This window comes from Rhinatrema bivittatum, chromosome 2 (genome assembly GCF_901001135.1).
Source record: "Rhinatrema bivittatum chromosome 2, aRhiBiv1.1, whole genome shotgun sequence".
NCBI classification, from domain to species: Eukaryota; Metazoa; Chordata; class Amphibia; order Gymnophiona; family Rhinatrematidae; genus Rhinatrema; species Rhinatrema bivittatum.
This window is the reverse complement of record NC_042616.1, coordinates 801,666,318-801,690,370: the sequence shown is the minus strand read 5'-3', so window position 1 is coordinate 801,690,370 and position 24,053 is coordinate 801,666,318. Positions and strand designations below refer to the sequence as shown.

The window sequence follows — 24,053 nt, the reverse complement described above, 5'->3', positions numbered from 1 at the left end:
TGAATAACGACCTCACGTTTTTAATTGCCAGCCTGCTCAAATAGCTATTTGCCTCAGATTGGGTGAACTGGCCCCAGTATATCCAGAGGAAGGTGTACAGGGGCTGTGCACACTCATGGCATACAAACTAAAGTTATGACTCCCAAAGGTCACCTGACTTTATTATATTATAGATACCCAATTCCATCATAGATTTCTCTCTGGAACAAATGCCTAGCTTCCAGATCAATTGATACACATACAGCACGGACAGCCGAAACGTTGCTGACATCTCTAGAAATCTGTGGGTGAGTGCCCTATGAACCGCTCCCCCACAGCAACCACAGAAATACACAACTTTCTGCGGCCTGCAGAATCCAGACGGCGGAAAATATCACCGCGTTAAGACAAGAGAGGTTGTTTTGCCAGTTCAAAAACGCCATCCACTCACGCATACGCTCACAGTTTGGAAGGGATCAGGGAAACTGAAAATACAGGCTGCTGTGAACGTACAACGTTCAGGGGGCTCAGAGCACACGCAACTCCACATGGCTAACAGCAACCTCCGCCATGGTAAAAGCACCCAGAATGTGGTCATCCAAGCTCGGAGACTGTTGGGAGGTTGTTCCCTTTTATAAAATAAATCACAAGGGCTCAGCCTCAGCTCTCCTGCAGGCAGCGAATTGCCTTTTTTTTGTCAAGCTCCTGAGTACAGACAATTAACGGCAAATCATGAACAGAGCATGGGATAACACTGACAGCTAGCTCCCAGCCTGCCTCCTGCCAGAGAACCAGGAACAAAGGCTGATTCATGTCTAGATTGCCAGAAATTCAAAACGGGACATCATTATTGTCTAATAGCACATTCCATGCACTACCTGTTCTGGCAAAAGATGCTCGGCTTTACTTCTTTTGCAGCACTACTTCCCTGAATTTGGTGATCGTTACCAATCAAATTCCTTTTGCCTTCTGAAATATGCCTGCAAAATTAAAAGCAAAAAAAAACAAAACAAAAAACCACACACACACACATAGGGCCGCATCAGAGTTGTTCCAAGCACGAAGCCAAGACCTACAAAGCAATCTCTTCCTTACATAAGCAGCCAGCGAAAGCAATGCTACATATACCAGCAAAATGGGGGTGGCACGGTTTCCCCAACGACAAATGATGCACACTGACACACGAACGACCTGAGTGCAAGATAAAGTTGCACACTTTGGAGGTCCAGAATATACAAAATGTATCTCGTTCATGGTCGTAACCTGGGAATTCTCCGGTTCTGACCCAGAGGCTCCGGAATTCTAATGGAATTGCTGGGTTTCTAGGCCAACAACTAAAAGCTCTGGGTGTCATGCTGCTGCTGCTGCCATACAGTCAAGATGGCATCCGACTGGCCTGCAATGGCCAATTGGATGCCTCCTCCCTTTCTCCTGCCCCCCCCCCATGCCAATCGGATGCCTCCTCCCTTCTTTCTGCCCTTCTTATTGGCTGGCTGGCAGGAAGAAGGAGGGAGGCCTCTCTTTGACTCAGGGGGAGAGTCCCATTGGCCCATAGCAGGATTAAGAGATGACCTGGCATGTCGGGAAGAAGAAGGAGTGCCATCGGCCACAGGACCCCCAAAGATTAGGTTGCTGCTGCTGGTGGGTTTCGGGATGGGGAGAGATAGTGAATGAGGGTGGGGAGAGGGAGTGTATGTGTGGAAGAATGAGAGGAATGTGAAAGAGCATGTGTGTGAGAGAAAGCTTGAGAGTGTGTGTATATATATATATGAAAGAGGAGAAAGACTGCGCATATAGCACCCGAACCTCCCCTCCATGCCCTGCCTACTCCCCTCAGACTACTAATTGATAAAAAAATCTCATGGTGACTGTAAATCAAACGTTCCCAGGTAAGTTCATTGTGAATATCCTGAAAACCTCTGACTGTGTGGTCACCAGTAGGGGTTTGGAAAGCCGTATTAAATAGCTTTTAGGGCAGAGCCTGCACCATTTTGGTAGCTTTCTCCAGACCACCCTCACTCTGCCTATAGCATATCCTTTTGGAGGTAATGACCTGTGCATGATCACTTTTGTTCTGCTGGTTATGTCTAATCCTATGCACCACAGTGTCTTCTTGTCCTGTTTTCCTGAGATCATCACAAAGGTCGTCTCTTGACTTGGTGCACATCAATATCTCACCCCTCCTTTTCTCAGACACTGCTCCTCAGATACAGCGTTCCACAATTTTTGGAACCAAAACTAACCTGTCAAGTGCCATACCTGCCCACTCCTCATGCTTTCTTAGCTCGCTTCGCATTCTGTCTACTCCCCTAGGGGTGTTCATTCTGTGGCAGAACTTAGTATCATCTGCAACAAAGACAATCTTTTCCAACCAGCCCCTCTGCGATATTGCTCACAAAAGTACCGAACCAGACCCTGGACCAGTCCCTTCAGACACTCCACACTAATCATCAGTGCAGGGCCGGCTCTAAGCTAACTGGTACCCTCTACGAAAAACGTAACTGATGTTATCTCCCTTCCCCAATGTGGCTTAGGGATAACTCCATGGCACCACAGCTTATGGAAGGGTACGGGCGGGGAAGCCCATTGTGCAGGTCCCTGGACGTAGCTTGCACACCGCAGAAGCCAAGCACTCTGACCTCTCTGTGCGCCCTTAATATCCTAGGATGCATCTCTCATCCGGCCGCACAGTTTTACCCGCTTTTAGTTGAGCTAAGTTCCAAACAAGTCCTGTGAATGATGGGCTAGCATAGGACCCCTTGTGACTTCCGAAGGCCCTTCTTCCATCAACACCGACCAGAAGCATTTCTTTAGCATTCCTGCTTTTTCTTGTCACTTGGCCACTCCTTCTTCCTCTTCGCCCCCCCCCCCCCCCCCGTGTTACAGGAGGAAATGCAGAGGTGGGATTGAAGTCTTCTCCCTTTACTGCCTTAGCTGTCTTTTCCTCCGTGTGCCTGACCTTCTTCTCTGTTTGCCCCAGCCTTACTAAATATTCCCCTTTCTGAGATCCCTTTAGCACACGGGGCTATGCCTCCCTACTTTTTTGAGCAGGCGACACTGCTCCTTCCTTTCCAGGCCCCCATCCCCACCAGTTTACAAAATATTCTATTCTTTCTCTGCTGCAGAACCTCCATTAATGCTGCATTTTTTCCTGGCCGCTAAGTCTCCATAGCAATGGCCTCCTCCACTATGAAAAGCCTAAATGCTGAAGTCAAGGACAACATGCCGAGGTGAAGAGAGGTTACAGAGCGTTCACTTAGGAACTATTCTGCTTGCAGTTTGAGTACCACCATCTCAACTCTCAACAGGGAGCAGCTTGCATCTTCTTTGCTTCCACAGCTCTGAGCATGGTCACAAGGCAGAATTCAGGATGGGGTGTCCAGTTCTGCTCCTTACTAGAAGCGGTTGCCCTTCGTTGGTGGCCTCAACCGCTCAGCTTGCCAGTAATGGAAGACAAAGGTCTCCATCCAGACGCTGCCCCTATATGTGAGGTCCTATGTACTTGTAGGTGTGCTAGTGCAGTGTCCCGCTCCCCGCTGGGAGTGTTAACAAAACTCCTGTGCCCGTTTCACACAGGAGGAGTTCAACACCAGTCGTAGTACAGAGCTAAGGGAGCGGGTCTTCCTTTGCAGAGGACACTTGCTCTGTTCCTTCACAGGGACAGGGCCTGAAGAAGTGATATCCTTTTGGGCAAGGAGTGCCTGATAAGGGAAAGACGTTTCAGAGCCCAGGAGAGGTGAAGTTCGGGGTTTCCAGAGCGCTCAAAAAAGAAGTGTGCTAAAAATCACAAGAAAGAATTGCATCTCAGGAGCCGCAGGGAAAGAGTGCAGCAGAGAGGATCCAGAGAGAATTAGCCTATCGCGGGAAAATCTCCAGGGTGCTGAGTGACTAAATCCTGCAGCCAGAGAGAAGAGGATCGGCATTGCCCAGAATGTACTGCGAGGTTCCCAGGGTGGAAGGGTGCCCCTTCCTTTAAGGGCTTACCGTTGCTGGAAGGTGCGTGTGAAAGAGACCGAGATCTGGTTTTTGTATTTTTGGACTTTGAGTCCAGTGAGGTACACTATGAACTGGTGTACTGTATTCTGGATTTTGTTTTTTCCTGCCACCAGTTTGCAGAAAAGACTTTTTTTTTTGGTGGAGAGTGTGTGAGTGTGTGTGAGTCTGTGTGTGTTACTGGACTGGTGTGCAGAAGAGCCCCAGAGAGAGAAAACCCTAACAACCTTGAAAACACTTTCTTTTTACCTCCTTTATGGGAACCCCAGGTGGTTCTGGGGCCTTGCCTGGTCCACGGCTCTTACCGTGTGCCCCTGTACCCAAAAGCAGACGTATTCCTAGTCCGCTCTTTTTTCTCCCCTGTGTAAGGAATTTGGCTTCAGTTGTAGTTGCACGAGGATGGGACCTCTGTTCTCCTGGAAGCTTGCATCGTTAGGCATATCTTAGCTTTACAGAGGGACCAGCTCAACTGACTACTTCGTTGATTTTCTTTTAACCCACTACAGAAGAAACTCGGCAGTCTTTTTTGGTTTTTTTTTTTTGAAAACTAAAATATTTTGACGCTTCCCTTGGTTGCAGACTTTTGATCTGCTGCTTCCTACTCGAGACAGCCCTCTGGAGCTTGCCGCTAGCTCATGGACCTCTGTCAAGGTTTCATTAGCTAAAACAAGCATGCCATGATTTTCCAAATTCTCCGTGCAAATTCACCTAGCCATTACACGGACTTTCCATAGAGGAGACCTGCGTCTTCCACGCCCCAGTAGACTCCTTTCCCAGAAACGGTGCGCAACAATAGAACCTGCCACTTACAGGGGAGGGACCATTTGCAGTGGGCTGGTAAAGTCCTTGCACACTTTTAACGTGCGCATGTTGTAGCTAACTTCCAAACAGGAGTTACAGAGGCAGTTTCTCCTTCACAATGAGCTAAAGTAAAGTGCATGCAGAATTGCACACATACATCTGAAGACCAAATATGCCGCATATGCACACCTAAGCCCACCAGCAGGGACACCTCTTCAATTTCATGCGTAATTGTAGCCAGGCAAGATGACTGCAGCGTTCAGACAGGCCTGTTTACCTAGATAAACTGCCTGCACAAGACCAGGCTGTTCCTGAAGGAGTCAGTAGCACTTCCTAATAGTACTCTGAACCTCTTGCTCTACCGATAGAAGGACCATGGTCAGGCGGTAAGTCTTTAAGAAAGGCTTCATTTTGCCCAGGCTACGTCTGACGGGGTCTTGTAGACTCTACATTGACACCACGGATGCAGTTCTGGGAAGCAGAGGAATCCTGAGCCATTACTGCTGGACATAACACCATCAAGTGGACATTCTGTGTTCTCTTTGTGGTAAGGCATGAGCTCTTCCACTAATGTACAGAAAAACAGATAAGACACAGAAAATGGCGGCAGACAAGAACCACAATACCGCAGAGAGCACACCCAATCTCAGGCTTTGTCATCCCATCCTCGTCTCTAAGCATCCTCTTGGCTTATCCAGTGCTTCTTGAATTCTGTTCGTTTCAGCCTCCACTGGGAAGCTATTCCATGTACCCTGCATCCTCTCCTTTTAGCTTTCAGAAGTCAAGCCTGCACCAGCTAATGGAATAATAACGTTTTCATTTGTGCACCTGTTAGGACCTTGTAGAGAACTCAGGTGGGCACTGAAGAGGGACCCATGAAGCCTCTTTAGGTCCTCAAGCCCAACAGGATTCTGTGGAGTCCTTAGTACTTCACCTTACAAAGAGCTCTTGAGTAATCAGGGCTCTGTCGCAAACCCAGCATCCTGTTTCTGACACTGGACGATGCAGGCCATCTGAGAATCCTCAGACTTACATTTGATAGGGAGCTACAGAATTCCCAGGCCTGCCCCACACGGAGAATGCCAGAGTCCTCAGGCCTGCTCAGAGCGCTCAAATCCTCAGGCTTGCCAGCTGTGGAAGTCTCGTCAAAATGATCACCAAACTTGCATTTTAAAGGACATACCCTTATCCATCAAACAATTATTTTAAAGTATAGCTGCCCAAACGTTCAATCAAGAAGACATGTGACTGGAAGCAAATTAGTATCTCATTTAGAATATCAAGGGGGCCTTCTGAACAATTTTCCACTTATCATTCCCACAGACAGCAAAAGATGCATTACCTCAATAGCAGCATCAGGCTTTCTGACCTGATTTGTTGATATACACTGCTGCACTGTGTGGCTCCTCTCATAACCTATTACCCCAGTCTGAGAAGACACAATGTCATAGTAATGACACGAGGTAGCTCCCTAAGCGCCGTCTCCTTTCAGATGGCTGTCGTGAATCATCCAACTTACATAATTACAGCTGCTTTAGTTGGGAGATTTTCATTAAATAAAATGTCAATATGTGGAGGCCATTGTAAATAAAGATGCTCACGGATTTCCAAATAACCCCTTTAACCAGCCATTCCTAGGGAAAGGTTGCTTCCGCCTGGAGCATGTGAGGTGGAAGGGACTAGCAGTGGCTTGGTGCTCGCCTGTACTGAGGGGAGAGAAGAAACGGCCAGGCCTCGATCCACTTATTCAGTGGTGCCCGCAGCTGCTCCCCTCAAGGCTTCTAGACAGGATTGGTTTTCAGGCTCCCCCGTGATAAATGTCCATGGGAGGTGCTTGCCCAGGAGTTTAATGTAATTCAAAACTTCATGGGTCAGCCCCGAAAACCCGGCCATCTTCCTGGGCATGGAGGACCGGATCTGAGAACCGCTTTCCTGGCTGATTTCCTAAGCTTTCAGTTCGGTTCCCACACCCTCAGGTTGACGACTGGTTTTCTTAAAGAGGGGGGGAATCCATGTTTCTTTTTAGGTGACACATATTACCGTAAATAAGCCCTGTAATCACAATACAGGGGGATGTGGTTTTGCAAGCAGCGACTCCTTTTAAATATAGATTGACAGATGTGTCTTTTATTTTTGTCTTTCTTCTAATGTGATGCTTGTACACGATGAACTGGATATTGCTGCTTCTGATATTGCAGGAATCCTTTGCCTTCAGGGACACAAGAAGCCAAATAGCTGGGAGAAGAAATGATGTCATCAGGATGAACGGTTGCATGGATTATAGCTCCCTCGCCAGATTGCCCGATCCAAGCTAAAACTAAAGCAACCATACCTGCAAATCAATTAAATTACCTCTCAACATACATATATATGTACCTTAGAGATGTCGGCAAGGAAGAAATTAATAGATATCTGCAAATATTCCTACTCTAAAAACGCCGAGGAACAGGAGGCCGTTGAAGGGAATATGGCGTCCGGGGAGGGCCCTGAAGTAGAGCTAGGCCGCGAACCCGTTCAAAGACAGAACAACTCTGATGTACCCAGCCGAGATGAATTTTGTGGCTGGTTTAGAGGCCTGAGAGAGGACATTAAAAATTATAAAACAATGAGCTAATCCAACGACTTGCGTGAAGAAAATCTCAGACCTGGGCCGGAGAATCGACGAAACAGAAGTCCACACGGACGTCCACACAGAAGACATACGGCGGATTAGGGAGGAATAATGGCCGCAACGATAGAAGCTGAGCATCTCGCTGAAAAATTAGAGGACATTGAGAATCGCACCCGCAGATGTAACTTAAGGTTTCGCGGCATACCAGAATCAGCAGAAAATGCTGTTTGCGCAGCTGTGATCACTAAGATAAGCTTTGAACTATTTCTGGCAACAGACAGCCCCGATGACAATGCCTCCCCCACATTACAAATCGAGAGAGCACACCGCTCATTGGGGCCCAGAGCCCAAAACCGACCCCGCGATATTATAGTGTGCTTTCTTTCATTTGTTACCAAGGAGATCTTAGTGAATGCCCGCAAAAAAAAAAATACTTGGCACTGGGAAGGCAACAAAATCGCAGTATTCGCAGATATCTCCCCTACAACACTAAAAAAGAGACAAGACCTGAGAGAGATCACCAGCTACCTCCGGAAAGAAAACATTTGCTACAGATGGCTCTTCCCATTTGGATTGGGATTTATGGTTCAAGGAAACTCATACAGGATAAAAACTGTCACGGAAGCGGCTACCATCTTAAAAGACCAGGGTTTCGCGATCACTGTCCCACCTACGATCAAGCACACCACAAAACATACCATGGAAGAACAACCCCGCTGGCAGCAGATGACAAAAGGGGGTAAGAGGCTCAAGACACAACTCAGCAGGCTCGACTTCCCCTGCTAAAGACATCACATGCCCGAGAGTAGCTAGGAGGGTTTTATACTTACACAGATCCAGAGGAGGTCTGGGAGTACCGAACTTACCATGGTACCAGGCAGCTGCACATCTGAGAGCTATCATAGACCAGCACAGCAAGGATAGGATTAAATCTGGGGTAGCATTCCTGCAATCCTTAGTAGGGTCACAACCATTATCCTCATTTACATGGCAACCTAAGGGGTCAAGACGGCTATTGACCCAGATACCACCATCACTGGTGGCTGTTTTTGAGGAATGTGAGACGTGGAAACCCTCCTTGGTGGGGATGAGGGAATACCACTACAGCACTTCCCTCTTTTATGATCTGCAATTCACCCCAGGGCATACAAACAAACCCTACTTTCAAGCAATGGCAAGCCCTAGGAATCACATGTTGGGAACATGTTTGGAACCATGAGGGGTTGTTAAGCTTTCCAGAATTACAGGTAAATACAGCTTACCGGACCAGGCATTATTTTCCTACCTCCAACTACACCACTTTGCAATGCAAACAAAGATCCGGGAGCACCTTGGGCAAGGAATCTTTATGCAGACATACCGGCCCCGTAAAGGGAATAATTTCCAAAATTTACAGTTTCCTGAACAAGGATCTATCAATCAAGCCAGCTTAAATAAAAAGCTGGGAACAGGAATTACAAAAAGAGTTGACTACACAACAATGGCTGGCCATATACACTAATATTGCTAAGGGACTAATCTCCTCCCAATTAACAGAAAACAGCTACAAAGTCTTATAGAGATGGTATTTAACACCAGAACGCTTGCATAAATTTAACTCTAACTATCCCCAAACATGCAGGCTCCTACATACATCTCTGGAGGGAGCGCCCTATTATACAAAACTACTGGAGAGCGATCCAGGACTGGATAGGACAGATGATTCAAAATAAAATAGTATTGTGCCCTGATGGACCGTATCGGGAAATATGAACAATTGCTGGTGAGAGCTATGTGTGTAGTGGCCAAGCGAGATATTGCATTTCATTGGAAAACGCCAATGACTCCCGTTTTCTCCAATACTCAAGACAGAGTTGAGCAAATATATGTCTTATATAAGATCTCCGCTATTCTACATAAATGCCTACCAAAATGTAACCGCATTTGGTCCCCATATATGACATGGAAACAATTTGTAAGTGAGAAAGTGTAATGGATACAGGTAACATATTAGGGAAAAGAAGTCCTTGAACAACTTAGTAGAAGCTTGTTCAGAGACTTACGGCCCTCATATCATGTTATGTAGTATTTTGTTAATCCCATGTTATATCTGCAAATGGGTGGTGGGGCGGGGGGTGGAACTGGGGACAATGGGGAAGATCCTAAAGCGTGGGATACTAACGTTCACAATGTACAATGCTGTTCAGGAGAAATGTTGGAACCGATATATTGGTATTCGGTTTTTGCTCTGTTGGAAAACTAAAACTCTGAATTATAAAATAAAAAAAAAAGAAGCCAAGTAGCCACTACCACAATAAAAAACCCAGATATAGATCTGTGTAAATACACAATACATATAAGACACTCATTTTTAAACACAGATGCTGTTTCCAAAATTCCAGTCTTCCACTGAAAGCAAATTAGGAGGTTCACTTTTAGTAACATTCTTTAAAAGCCTCTTAAAGTCCATTCAATGTACACTGGGCCTCATAACCTCTGTGCATTCATTTAAACAGGATTACGTATTCCAGAAAACAGTGCCACAGAGTTTGACATAATCCGGGACTAGACTAACTGCCCAAGGTTGAAATGAGGCAGCAACACTAGGGCTCCTACATAAGAAATGCCATGCTGGGTCAGACCAAGGTCCATCATGTGCCCATTGCTTCCAAATGCTAAGAATTTAATATAGTTTATTAAAAAGTAGTACACCGCATACATCATAAATGTTTCAGAGCAGTTCACAACAGGAACAAACAAAAATAATCCTAATTAGTAACAACACATAAATTGCAGCAAATAAACATAATACAGTCTCAACTGAAGAAAGGCTAAAGAGGTTAGGCCTCTGCAGCTTGGAGAAGAGAGGGCTGAGGGGAGATACGATAAAGGTCTATAAAATCATGGGTGGAATGGAACGAGTAAACGTTCTTTGTACTTTTCTAAAGAGTAAACAGGGGAACACAATGAAGTTACTGGGTAACACACTTAAAAATAGTAAGAGAATATATTTTTTTACTCAATGCATAATTAAGCTCTGGAATTCGTTGCCAGAGGTTGGGGTGAAAGCTTTTAGTATAGCTGCATTTAAAGAGAGTTTGGACAAGTTTCTGGAGAAAATATGTGGTTCAAAGGAGAGCTTATGATCAAGGCTCACCCCCAAGGTTCCTTACAGGGATATTGTGATTATTGAACTGGAAATGAGAAGATAAATCAGTATTTCAGTTTTGTCTACATTCAAAAGAGGTTTGTGATGAAAAAGCCATTTCCTTATGTAATGCAAATAGAAGGAAGCAGGATTGAATGTTTCAGACCATGATTGAAGGTTAGGGATGAAAAATTGGGCGCCATCTGCACAGATTGTGCAGTTAACGTTGAGTACTGAGAATATTGCAAATGGCAATGTAGATACTAAAAGGTGTAGCGGACAGAGCAGAATCTTGAAGGACTAGATTGGTATCATATTTCCAGTTTGACTGTGCATTTCCTAAACGGATCTGTTCAGAGCGATTATGGAGAAAAGATCTAAACCAGCTGAGAACGGTACCCCTAATCTCTAAGGTTTCCAGTCTTGCACGAATACCATGAATAAGAGTATCAAACGCTGCACAGATGCCAAAACCTCCGATTATTGTATCTGTGCTAGATAGCTACCTGGGAAGGATGAAGTGAGTCCGCATAGTCACGTAACAGTTACCTGAGGGAAACACCGTCTACACTCACCCTTCTCTTGAACAGAGGGGTCATGAGCCTAGAAGCATGCTTCTTCTACAACACAGTTTGCAAATTTGGATGTTGACTGCTTATCATGCACAATTTAGCAGGGGAGTCCAAAAAAAAAAAAACCAACAAACAACTTGAGGTTTTAACAACAAAACTTTGTTCTGACCAGGGCTGTCTCAGAATGGGAATTTCCATCTTAGAGAGGCTGACTCCACAGCTTTGGCTATAGCAGAGGACAGAGCAGTGCTTCTGATGCTATGGAATGAGAAATCCTTCAGATGTGTTCAATCAAACTGGAGATCTAATAAAAGAATTCCCATTTCTAATGGGCCACCCACCCTGTCCTATCTGCTTTTAAACCAGACAATCCCTGCTTCTTGAATTTGTTTACTGCTGCAGATCTTAATATCGCCTGCAAATAGACAAATTTTACCTGCTAGGCCTTCCACAATGTTGCTCACTAAGATAATGCACAGAACTGAACCCAAAACCGATCCCTGCAGAACAGTGTTAAATGGCGTGTCCCAGGGATCGGTTTTGGGTCCGGTTCTGTGCATTATCTTAGTCAGCAACATTGCAGAAAGGACAGAAGGTAAAGTTTGCTTTTTTTGCAGACAATCTAAGATTTGCCCCAGAATAGACACACCTGAAGGAGCAGAGAGAAAGATTTAAGAAAGCTTGAAGAGTGGTCGAAGATTTGGCAGCTGGGATTCAATGTCAAGAAGTGCAGAGTCCTGCGTCTGGGGTGCGGTAATCCAAAAGAGCTGTAAGCGATGGGGGTGAAAGACAGATGTGCAGGCACGGACTGGGAGAGGGACCTTGGGGTGATAGTGTCTGGTGATGTGAAGGCAGTGAGGCAATGTGACCAGGTGATAGCTAAATTCAGAAGAATGCTGGGCTACATTGAGAGAGGAATAACCAGTAAGAAAAAGGAGGTGGTGATGCCCTTGTATTGTCCTTGGTGAGACCTCATCTAAAGTACTGTGTTCAGTTCTAGAGATCGTATCTCAAAAAGGACAGAGACAGGATGACATGATGGAGGTGGTCCAGAGAAGGGCAACCAAAATGGTGTAGGGAAGACGTATGTATCGGAAGACCTTTGAGGAGAGGCTGAAGGATCTGAATATGTACACCCTGGAGGAGAGGAGGTGCAGGGGAGATATGGTACAGACCTTCAGATACCTGAAAAGTGTTCATGATGCACGGACTTCAAACGTTTTCCACTGGAAGGGAAACAGTAGAACTAGGGGTCATAAAAGGAAACTCCGGGGGGTAGGGGGGAAATATTTCTTCACGGAGAGGGTGGTGGATGCCTGGAATTCCTTTCTGGAGAAGATGGAGAGGATGAAAACAGTAAACGAAATCAAGAAGGCATGGGATAAGCACTGTGGATCCCTAAAGATCAGAGGTAGGAAATGAAGAAGAGCATGCATGGGGGTAACCTTAATCAGAAGGCATGGGGATCACTACCACTAACTGATTAACCTTGATGCTTTTGGTGCAACTGCAACACTGCTCTCTGATTCAGTGGTACTGGGGGGGGTGGGGGAATTGGAGTCAGACAGCAGCTAACGGCTAGGCTCCGACTTTTACGGTCTGGGGTATTGATACGCAGACATCAAGGAAAAAGCATGGAACTGCTTCTATGGCCAACGCCAAAAGCAAAGCATGTTCAAGCAGCATTACCCGATTGCAAATATTACTACCCTTAACATAAGGCTTGGGGGTAACCAGCACGGAGCGGCGGTTCCCACCTTATGAAACATATATATATATATATATATATGAAATATATAGACAAGGTTAGCCAGATAAACAGATATATTCAGCAACGTGGCTGTGCCACCAAATATATAGGCAAAGTTAGCCAGATAAACAGATGTATTCAGCAACGTGGCTGTGCCACCGAATATATAGGCAAAGTTAGCCAGATAAACAGATATATTCAGCAACGTGGCTGTGCCACCGAATATATAGGCAAAGTTAGCCAGATAAATTTATCCGACTAACTTGCCAAATTGCACAGCGGCTGGACTCTAAGATTATACCTGCAGTGATGAGAGGCTGACGTGACTTTCCCAAGGTCACATGAAGCAACGCTATAAAATGTTAAGTAGTAGTAGTAGTAGTGGGATTTGAACCCTGGCTTCCCTGGTTCTCAGCCTCCAGCCCTAAGCACTAGGCCATTCCTCTGCTCTGTTTATTACAGGTCTCATTATTTGCTAAGGAGCTTTTTCACGAACAACATGTATTTTGGTACATTAACACACCTTTGTGAACAGGGACTAAGAAGGGCTTCACAGGAACATGGGCTGCCTCCTTTATTACCAGAGACAGACCTCCCGTAGCTGTAAATTCTGCTGTGTCTCTCCTCTCAGTCTTCCCACCCCCGTATTTTAACATTACAATCTTTACAGCTTTGAAACCAAAGACCGCCACGCCACTATTGTAACACGACCTGAAGACTGCTTGGACGTTCCTGCGCCATCATCCTCTGCACTGCGCTTCTCGTTCTCTTCTGGCTCTTGAAAGCATTAAGCTAGTCAAGTAAAAAGTGCTGCCTTGCGTACGACGTGCCCGTCACGCTGCACGTCTAGGCTGCAGGTGGCAGGCGGAGGGTGGAAGCAGCCTACCTTGCTCTCCGAGGGAAACGGCTCCTTATCTTTCTCCGCATGTTGCAGTTTCCGGTTCAGGTCCTGAAACATGTCTTGATGGCGTTTCCTCGTGTGCATGATTTTCTGAAAACACAGGACAGGAAAGCAGCCAGTCAGCGAGGGTGCACGCACGACGAAAGGAATGAGACAAAAAAACACCTCCCCCTTCCATAACCAGGGCTTCACTGCTCATCGATGGATGCACCAAGTATTCAGTTCATTTTCTCAGGTTATCTGAAATGCGAGCTGAAATGAGTCAGCTCTCTTCAGAAACGTATATGCCCTGTGTGCATAGTGCAAACGCTAAATGCACATTCATGTTATAGTTTAAACCTGGGGCAGGCAACTCTGGTCCTTCAAAGCCACAAGCCAGTCGTGTTTTCAAGATAGCCACACCAAACATTTCCGAGATGCATTTGCATGCCCTGACTCTAACTGCATCTCATGCATATTTGTTCCTGATCAGCATGTGGCACTCCTAAACACTCTGCTATGCCTGCAGGACACATGTGTGTGCGCTTGCTGGCGTTGCATGCATCATGCATTAGAGAAAAAGCACAGGACTGCTTCTACTGCCAAGTCCTAAAGCAAAGCACATTCAAGCAGCACTGTCTGAATTATCAAGAAGGCTGCTTACCCTGTAAAAAGGCTGCCGGCAGTAATTTTGTTATGGGTTTGACAGTTGCTTGGTTTTGATTGTAAATATTACTACCCTTAACATAAGGCTTGGAAGTAACCTGCACGGAGCAGCAGATACTACCATAAGAAGCTCGCTGGGCAGACTGAGTAAGAACATAAGAACATGCCATACTGGGTCAGACCAAGGGTCCATGAAGCCTAGCATCCTGTTTCCAACAGTGGCCAATCCAGGCCACAAGAACCTGGCAAGTACCCAAAAACTAAGTCTATTCCATGTTACTGTTGCTAGTAATAGCAGTGGCTATTTTCTAAGTCAACTTAATTAATAGCAGGTAATGGACTTCTCCTCCAAGAACTTATCCAATCCTTTTGGATAAGTTCTTTTGGATAATCCACATCCTCTGGCAACAAATTCCAGAGTTTAATTGTGCATTGAGTGAAAAAGAACTTTCTCTGATTAGTTTTAAATGTGCCACATGCTAACTTCATGGAGTGTCCCCTAGTCTTTCTATTATCCGAAAGAGTAAATAACTGATTCACATTAACCCGTTCTGGACCTCTCATGATTTTAAACACCTCTATCATATCCCCCCTCAGTCGTCTCTTCTCCAAGCTGAAAAGTCCTAACCTCTTTAGTCTTTCCTCATAGGGGAGCTGTTCCATTCCCCTTATCATTTTGGTCGCCCTTCTCTGTACCTTCTCCATCGCAATTATATCTTTTTTGAGATGCGGCGACCAGAATTGTACACAGTATTGTACACAGTATTCATGGAGCGATACAGAGGCATTATGACATTTTCCGTTTTATTCACCATTCCCTTTCTAATAATTCCCAACATTCTGTTTGCTTTTTTGACTGCTGCAGCACACTGAACCGACGATTTCAATGTGTTATCCACTATGACACCCAGATCTCTTTCTTGGGTGGTAGCTCCTAATATGGAACCTAACATTGTGTAACTATAGCATGGGTTATTTTTCCCTATATGCATCACATTGCATATAGGGAATTCCACTGCCATTTCGATGCCCAATTTTCCAGTCTCACAAGGTCTTCCTGCAATTTATCACAATCTGCTTGTGCTTTAACTACTCTGAACAATTTTGTATCATCTGCAAATTTGATTATCTCACTCATCGTATTTCTTTCCAGATCATTTATAAATATATTGAAAAGCATGGGTCCCAATACAGATCCCTGAGGCACTCCACTGTCCACTCCCTTCCACTGAGAAAATTGTCCATTTAATCCTACTCTGTTTCCTATCTTTTAGCCAGTTTGTAATCTACGAAAGGACATCGCCACCTATCCCATGAATTTTTACTTTTCTTAGAAGCCTCTCATGAGGAACTTAGTCAAATGCCTTCTGAAAATCCAAATATACTACATCTACTGGTTCACCTTTATCTACATGTTTATTAATTCCTTCAAAAAAGTGAAGCAGATTTGTGAGGCAAGACTTGCCTTGGGTAAAGCCATGCTGTCTTTTTTTCCATTAAACCATGTCTTTCTATATGTTCTGTGATTCTGATATTTAGAACACTTTCTGCTATTTTTCCTGGCACTGAAGTCAGGCTAACTGGTCTGTAGTTTCCTGGATCGCTCCTGGAGCCCTTTTTAAATAATGAGTTTACATTAGCTATCCTCCAGTCTTCAGGTACAATGGATGATTTTAATGTTAGGTTATAAATTTTTAATAATAGGTCTGAAATTTCATTTTTGAATTCCTTAAGAACCCTGGGGTGTATACCATCCGGTCCAGGTGATTTACTACTCTTCAGTTTGTCAATCAGGCCTATCACATCTTCCAGGTTCACCGTGATTTGATTCAGTCCATCTGAATCATTACTCATGAAAACCTTCTCTGATATGGGATGCCCATCATCCTCTTCAGTAAACATTGAAGCAAAGAAATCATTTAATCTTTCCGCGATGGCCTTATCTTCTCTAATTGCCCCTTTAACCCCTCGATCATCTAACGGTCCAACTGACTCCCTCTCAGGCTTTCTGCTTCGGATATATTTTTAAAGGTTTTTACTGTGAGTTTTTGCCTCTACGGCCAACTTCTTTTCAAATTCTCTCTTAGCCTGTCTTATCAATGTCTTACATTTAACTTGCCAACTTTTATGCATTATTCTATTTTCTTCTGTTGGATCCTTCTTCCAATTTTTGAATGAAGATCTTTTGCCTAAAATAGCTTCTTTCACCTCCCCTTTTAACCATGCCGGTGATCGTTTTGCCTTCTTTCCACCTTCCTTAATGTGTGGAATACACACTTGGTCTTTTTCTGCTGTCACTACTACGTATTCCTCGGGGGGGGGGGGGGGGGGTTAGATTCTCCTATAACACGTTTGTGGGAAGAATCTTTACCCGTCTGATCCAAACTGTATGTGGTTATTTCTTTGGGGTGGGGAGCAAGGTTGAAGGAGGGTGAGGTAAGGGAGCGCTAAATCAAAATAAAATAATTATTTAGCCAAATGGACCATCAAACACTGCAGGCAGTATAAGCCTGAATGGTAGGGGGTGGATAAACTAAAACTATTCTAAATCCATCACCATGCTCTGAAGGCAGTGTCATGCGCTCCCACCCTCTGAGTCGCAAAGCAGGAGGCAGCAGCCAGACATCATCCTGACGGCAGGCAGAGCCAGTTACGGATTTACCCCCAGCACAGGCAACGGGACGGCCAGAACATAAAGTCCAGGGACTACATTAGCCGCTTCCTTATAAGCCAGGTGGTAACTCGCTCCATTTCTTTGCGGACGGGCTGATCCAGGTCTGGGTTCACCCCATTGCGTGCACAGACACGCCCCACACCACTGCTGTGGGGTAAAAACCAAACGCCACTGCTGTGGATTAAAAACCAAACATGGCGTCAACCCATCCAAAAGAAAAAAAAAAAAAAAAACCACACCCATGGAGCCACTTGGTGACCCTATGCGATTCAGGATTCATGAAGGCTTCAGGGAGATTTTGTGACTATACTGAAGTGAGTTGCTATTAAAGAGTGATGTGTGAGGCTAGATCCATGGCTTGGGCAGCAGTGATCCCCTGGTACAAGGAGGCCGGAAGGAGCACGGACTCATCTCGGATGGGAGGTGCTCGAGCCTTGGGGCGAGCGGGAAGAGAGCTGCCAACCCCTGCCAACACAGGCACACCGCCAAAGAGGTGGCTTCCCAAAGCCAAAACTGTCCCAAGGGCGGAGGTACAAATCAAGGAAAACATGAAAAGCACAGGGCAGAGGCCCTACCCAATTCCACTCATGCTGGCCGCCGGAGTGATCTGCCAGGCACTGGGGAAACGCTAACTGAATGACGTGATCCTCGCGCTTTATGGTCGGAAGAGCGGGGGAAATGAGCGACCATGACTTGGTATGGTTTGTGTTAGTTATGTAGCAGATGACAGCAGAAAAAGGCCAGCGATCCGTCCAGTCTGCACGGTTATGGCCGTCCGCACTGCCAAGAATACATCCCAGCTGCCAGCTACGACTCAGTTTGTGTCATTCTATTGCCCAGAAACTCACAAATCATGTTCTGAAAGGGAGGGAGGGCTCTTACTAATAGAACGATCCGGGCCCATTCTCAGAGAACGCGAATAGAACAAGAAGGGAAACAGGTGATCAAGAAACAGACAGAAAAACCTGCGGCAACTCCATTAACATGCTCTCACGCCAGAGGAAATCGCAATAAAACTCTCAGGTAATTATTGAAGTATTTATTTCCTGACATGGTGCTGTGATCATTTTGACAATCTTTTCTGGTTCATGGGCGACCGAGCACCACGAGTTGTTGTTTTTTTTTGTAGGTGATTTCAAACCACACAAAAACATCGTTAATGTAAAAGTAACATCTTACCTCAAAATCTAGTTCAGCATACCGAGATTTTCTTCTCTGGAATTGAAAAGAAAATATTGCAGTTGGCAATAAAACAGAAGGATTTTAGCACGTTTCTTTTTAATCTAGGAGTTTTCCCCCCTATCTGCAGTGCAGATCGGCCATTCCAGTGACAGCATGTGGTGATGGGAGGGGGGGGGGGGGCACAGAACACGGTTCCGTTTGGACCCTGGAAGAGCGAGCCTCGCCAGTACGGGATCACGGTTCTGGCTGAGACGTCCTCCTCCCAGGCGGTTGCTGCCTCCTTTCTACTCCCAGCCCCTGTCAAGCCCAAAATCTGAACCCAAGTTTCTTGCACGACTGCACTGCCGCTGTGCTAGCTTTGTGATGGTTATTCTGCCGCTGAGTAGATGCCAGGGGCAGTTTGCAAATATTAATGATCATCTCTCTAGTAGGTTGGTCGCACGGCTTGGCGGAGTTGCTCGGCACTGCAGTAGCAAGGATCCAATATAGGGTCTCCGCTTCAAAAGAGCAGCGAGTTCAGGAGTAATGGTGTGTGTGAGAGAGAGTGTGTGATCACACAGGTTGTGATAAAAGCACACACAGAAAAACAGCAAGCACATGAAAAGGAAAACAGAATGGCGTGTCAAAGAAGGCTACGCTTCTAAACTATGTTGCACAGGAAAACCTTTATGCGCATACAACCCACAAAAATGAATGAGATCATTGGTCAGGAATATCATAGAAATGACCCTGCTTTCCCCACTCCCCCTCCAGGGTGCTATTAACCAATATCAAGGCTGCCTGATGATTCAGGACCCCCTCGTGTTACGTTTGCAGTAAGCTGGAGTGACGGGTGGTCCTGCGGTATTTGATCTGTGACATGCGTGATTGTCTTTAACTTTGCTTTGTAATCTCACTTGGATGATATTTTTTCCCCTAAGGCGAGCCATGAAGTTTATAAAATAGAAACAGACAATAGAAACATTCATGTTATCTTGTTCGTTTCCATTGAAGAAAACGACCGTATCGGATGCGTCCCTGAGAAATAAGACATTCTGAGATATGAAGACGAGTTCACCTCCTAATCAGTGATCCTCCAGTCCTCTCTATGGGACCGACGAGATCGATTCTGCTGCTTAGTGACGCAGCTGCCAGGAACATATGGCTCTTAAGACCTCTTTAGAAGAAGTCAACGTGTTTTGAAAGTTACAGAATTACAGCTTTCGTAGAAAGGAACGCAAGGGGGGACGAAAGCACCATTCTTAGAGCTAGAAGTGGAACAGAAGTTTTTAAATTGCAGGTTGGTCGGCTGCTTACCTCCAAGGAGCTCATGGAAAGAGTAGAGATGGTTTCACCCTTGGAGACCAGTCCAGAATTCCCTGAATCCCCCAGGTCACTCGGGCTGAGGGGGATCTGTGACTCACTGGGAAGGGTATGTGGCTGCTGGCGGGGGGAGCTCTGCTCCTTGCACAACATCCCCAGGGGTTCCCTTGGAGGGCTTTTCATAATGTAGCCTGGCTCAGTCATGCTGAGGTGTATAAGCCTGGTCTGAGGCATCTGGTCAATGTTTATACTGTATTTGCCCTCGTCCTTAGGCTTGGCCCGCAGGCTAGATGTGTTAGCAGGTAGAACAACATAGCTGCTATCTAGTGATTGCTCCTGGGCTCTAGTGAGCTCAGAGTCCAGTTTTTTGAAAATGTCCCCGTCACAGATGTAGACCGACTTGGGTGGTTGGTTTTTGTCCTTTTTCAGGGTGAGCGTGTGGTTGCTGTACTCATTGAGATTGATGCCCCCAAGGTAGTGGGAGATCCTTGAAGGTGCATCTTGGACACATTGGATGGAAGACTGTTGAAGTTGGATGCTTTCTGATGGTTGAGCTTCAGTTTCTCCTCATCTGGCAGAGAAGGGCGTTTGAAAGTCCCGGTGAGGGTTGAGGTCCTTAAGCCAGTGATGTCTTTGTTCAACACTAGAAAACACACACGGGGATTAGCATATGGAGGAAACAGGGGCTTCTACAGAACATTTCAAGCGTAACATGAATCAATGTCGTGCTGCTCTCACATTATGCAAAACAAACTTAACTTGCAGGACCCTTATTCTGGACTTACAGGTTCTCACTATCATTCAGGAATCAGACTTTTAAACTAATAACCGGGGAAGGAGCAATCATTTTCATGGGGGCTGGGTTGGGTTTTTTTTTGCCAACAGTAAACACACTTCACTTTGGGGTGAGCTAGCAAAGGTGACACACAGTATCGTGGAGTAACATTTAAAGGAGTCTGTTACAGCTGAAATGGCAGGGGCACGGGGAGAGAAGAAGGGTGTATAGTGTTTCTTGGAAATCGGGGATGGCACTTTTCTCTACATCGGCGAGGTCCGCAGTCCTCCAACTCAGGAAGACAATCTGGGCAAAGGTCTGGCTGGAGACGCCCGAAAGGTAGGAATGAAGGGGGGAGGTGGTGTTGGTGGCAGATTTTAACCTGCTGGATTGTTTATCCTCTCTATGGAATCGGCTGGAAGTAGAGAGAGAGAGAGAGAGAGGGATTCTGGACGTCCTTCAAAGGGCTCCCCCTCAGCCAAATGTAATTTATTCGTCAACATTTTTTTCCCTGCCACCTTTTGGGCTGGAAGAACCATCCAAAGCAGCACCCAACATGATTACATAATTCTTACAAAAGAGCAATAAAAATGGCATCTCATTACAGCAGCCTCCCCCCCCCGAACGGAGCCCATGCACGAGGGCCTAGCACCCTCGATCAGAAAGAGCCTGCCTAACGTGACCGGCAGAGGGTGCGGCCCAAGGCAGAGAGGAGTCAGACAAAAGCTCCAAGTTCTGGGTTTCCAAAAGAGCAATTAACGGGGAAGGCACCTAAAGGGGGCGCTGGCAGGGCGGGGGAAGGGAGGGGAAGCGGTCCAGAACTAGAGAGAGAGCGGCGCCAAGGACAGCCCCTTTCCATCCAATAAAAGTAGGAGGGAAAAAGAAAGTGGCAGAGCTGTTCAGGTTTCGTTTCATTTACTCCGCAGTGTCACTAAAGAAACCCACCCAGAGAGGCGGCAGGAAATGTAAGGGAAAAAAGGATGAGCGCTCAGAAGGAATGCCTGGCAAAGCCGAAAGAGGTCAAGGACCTAAATACGTCCACCCTGCTGGAGAGGAGAGGCCAAGGGGGGAGAGGGGACATTATAATTTATGGAGATCTAGGCGCCTAACTCCTTTAATCAGGCACTTAGATCTTTTAAATATCGAACCCATCCCCCCAACCAAAAAAAAAAAAAAAAGTTTTTAGATGGGGACACACACACAACCTTTGAAAAGTAGAATAAAAATGGAATGGGTAATGCAAACGGAAGAATAGCAGGTGGACGTAACACCCAGGGTCGATATGAGTCTTAAGAACTGCTGCGAATGCAACCAAACATTACCATCATTAGCAGAAATCCGGCCTGCCCGTGCTGCCCGTCTTGTCTCTCCTTTCTGCCTTCCCACAGCAATGCTGCAGACCCCCCCCCCCCACCTGACTTCCCATCCAGCCCCCTCGCGGCTGCACTCGTTGCTGCAGGCCGCGCGCGAGCCCAGAGGCCTGCGTTATTTCCTAGGCCAGGGGGGTGCACGGCTTTTGGTCCTCAAGGGATGGAAAGGGAGAGAGATGAGAGCCGAGCTAGAGATCAGGCAGGGAATGCGCTTCAGCAGCAGTAAGGGAAAACGGGTAGACTGGATGCAGCCCCAGCTCGCTGCCTGCCCGTCGCACATTCTGCGTTTCCAGTGCTGCCTGGCTTTTAACTGTACCACGATCCTGGTAGCAGTAACACAGAAGAAGTCTGACTTTAGACCCACCTGCATGTCCGAGAGTGGGTTTGAACCTGCAGTCTGGAAATCTGCATTACCTCCAATCTCTCACACTGCTCAGGAGAAAAATGATGTGTGTGTGTGCTGGTGTGTGTGTGTTGGGGGTGTGTGTGTGTGTTGGGTGTGTGTGTGTGTGTGTGTGCTGGGGTGTGTGTGTTGGGGTGTGTGTGTGTGTGCGTGTGTGCTGGGGTATGTGCGTGTTGGGGTGTGCGTGTGGGGGTGTGTGCGTGTGGGGGTGTGTGCGTGTGTGGTGGGTGGGGGCTGGTCTAGATGAGGACCACTAGCAGAGCTATGCCAGAGAAATGCGCAGAATTTCTATCAGCTCAGTGCCAAACAAGAGAGTGTGATGTTCATTTGCAACATTTTCAATATTTCAATGGAATAATTGTGATATATGCAAAATTTGGGGGGTGATGAGGCAAACAGTGCAGGCAAAAAGGAAAACCTGCTGACTTAAGGCAACCCTGCCAGGCTGATCCACTTCTGCTTTTCCATCCATGGCCTGGTAGTGCTGCCTTTCCTAGAGGCACGCATTTATTCATTCAAATTTGATTTTCACTCAATTTTTTAATCGAACCTCAAGGCGAATCACAAAAAAAAAACACAACACACAGCAGCAATACCAGACATCATACAACAGTAATAAAAAACTTCCCTCTACAACAAGATACTCCTCAGATGTTTAATAAAAACCTAACCCGCCCGTTTCAAAAATCAATCTGCATTACCCTTTCATCCCAATGCCCAAAAGCTTAGCTCAAGAAATTTACTTTCAGTGGATCGCAGCAACGCAGCTGCTCTGCCGCACAGGAAACCTAACGCAGACTCAGTTCGCCTACAAATAATTTCCCACCCTAATAAATTATCTGGCTATTTAGGCAACATTTAATCAATGTAATATCCAGTGGTGACTCATTCCACAACAGTCTGCCCATTACCCTAAAGTTTATCGCTGCCTTTTGGGCTGGTCTACATTTTAACTTCGCCAGGGGACGGGAACTTCATTAAAGGTGTTTGAGCTGAACGTAAACTTTGTGCCGGCCCATAAGGAATCAGAAAGATTTGTCAAGTAAACTGGACCCTCACCATTTGTGACTAGACAGTACTGGTCAGAACCAGAACTGGGTCAGGCAGCATCCCTAACATCCTCCCCCAGGTTGAGGGACTCTGGCTTCGCTATTAACCCCATCGGTTTCATGGTGGCTGAAAACATAATTACCGATTACCACAGAAAACATACTGCGCATTCAATTTATAGATACAACACAGAAGAAGTAATAGGAGAAAAGAAAATAAATAAAGCAAGGGCACAGTTCAAACCAGCAAACTGGGCCTCCTGCCGTTTTCCTCACCTGTGAAGTGCTCACCTGATCTACACGCCATGTCCACGTCCTTCTCAAAATCGGTCTAGGACGAGAGAAAAAGAGAGAAAGAAGCCTATCAGTGAGGGGGTGGCCAGGGACGGCCACGGAAGCCGCCCAACAATGCGCTTTGTCGTCAGCGGTTCCGGAAGGCGCTAGAATAATTCCTTCAGCAGATTTATTTTATTTATTTGTTTTTTAATATACCGATGTTCGATTTTACATATCACAACGGTTTACAAACAATTGGATGGTGCAGGAAACCAGGTGTTTCCTTTTGCCTGACACAGGGAACGTTTGTAACAGCAGAAAAGATAAATAGATAAAACGTTAAACAAATAGTCAAGGTGTAGTTATTATACAGTACAAGATAACATCTATAATCGACTGATGGTTAAGTTAATTAACAAAGGTGTGATGCCATGGTATGAACACCGCAAGCTCTTTTTCATAGGGGAAACTATTGGCAGAGTTTTCCCTTTGAAAACGCCTAAACGAGGGTACGCTGGTACCGGCCTACTCTGTACCCACATGGATGAGGGCGCAGCAATTTGAAACTGAAATATACAAAGTGCAGTACAAGGCCCTAGCTGAAACACGGGTGCTGGCGTAGCTCAGTCTGTCTAGCTGGCTA

General features: G+C 46.0%; 1 protein-coding gene across 1 annotated transcript in view; it reads right to left on the bottom strand.

The window, feature by feature from the left end:
• ADGRB1 (adhesion G protein-coupled receptor B1) overlaps window positions 1-24,053 on the bottom strand; it is a 292,333-nt gene that overhangs the window by 5,284 nt on the left and 262,996 nt on the right. Inside the window, 5 exon segments of the mRNA XM_029592133.1 lie at window positions 13,720-13,824; window positions 18,233-18,268; window positions 19,532-20,007; window positions 20,010-20,180; window positions 23,426-23,465. Coding sequence (XP_029447993.1) covers window positions 13,720-13,824; window positions 18,233-18,268; window positions 19,532-20,007; window positions 20,010-20,180; window positions 23,426-23,465 — 828 coding nt within the window.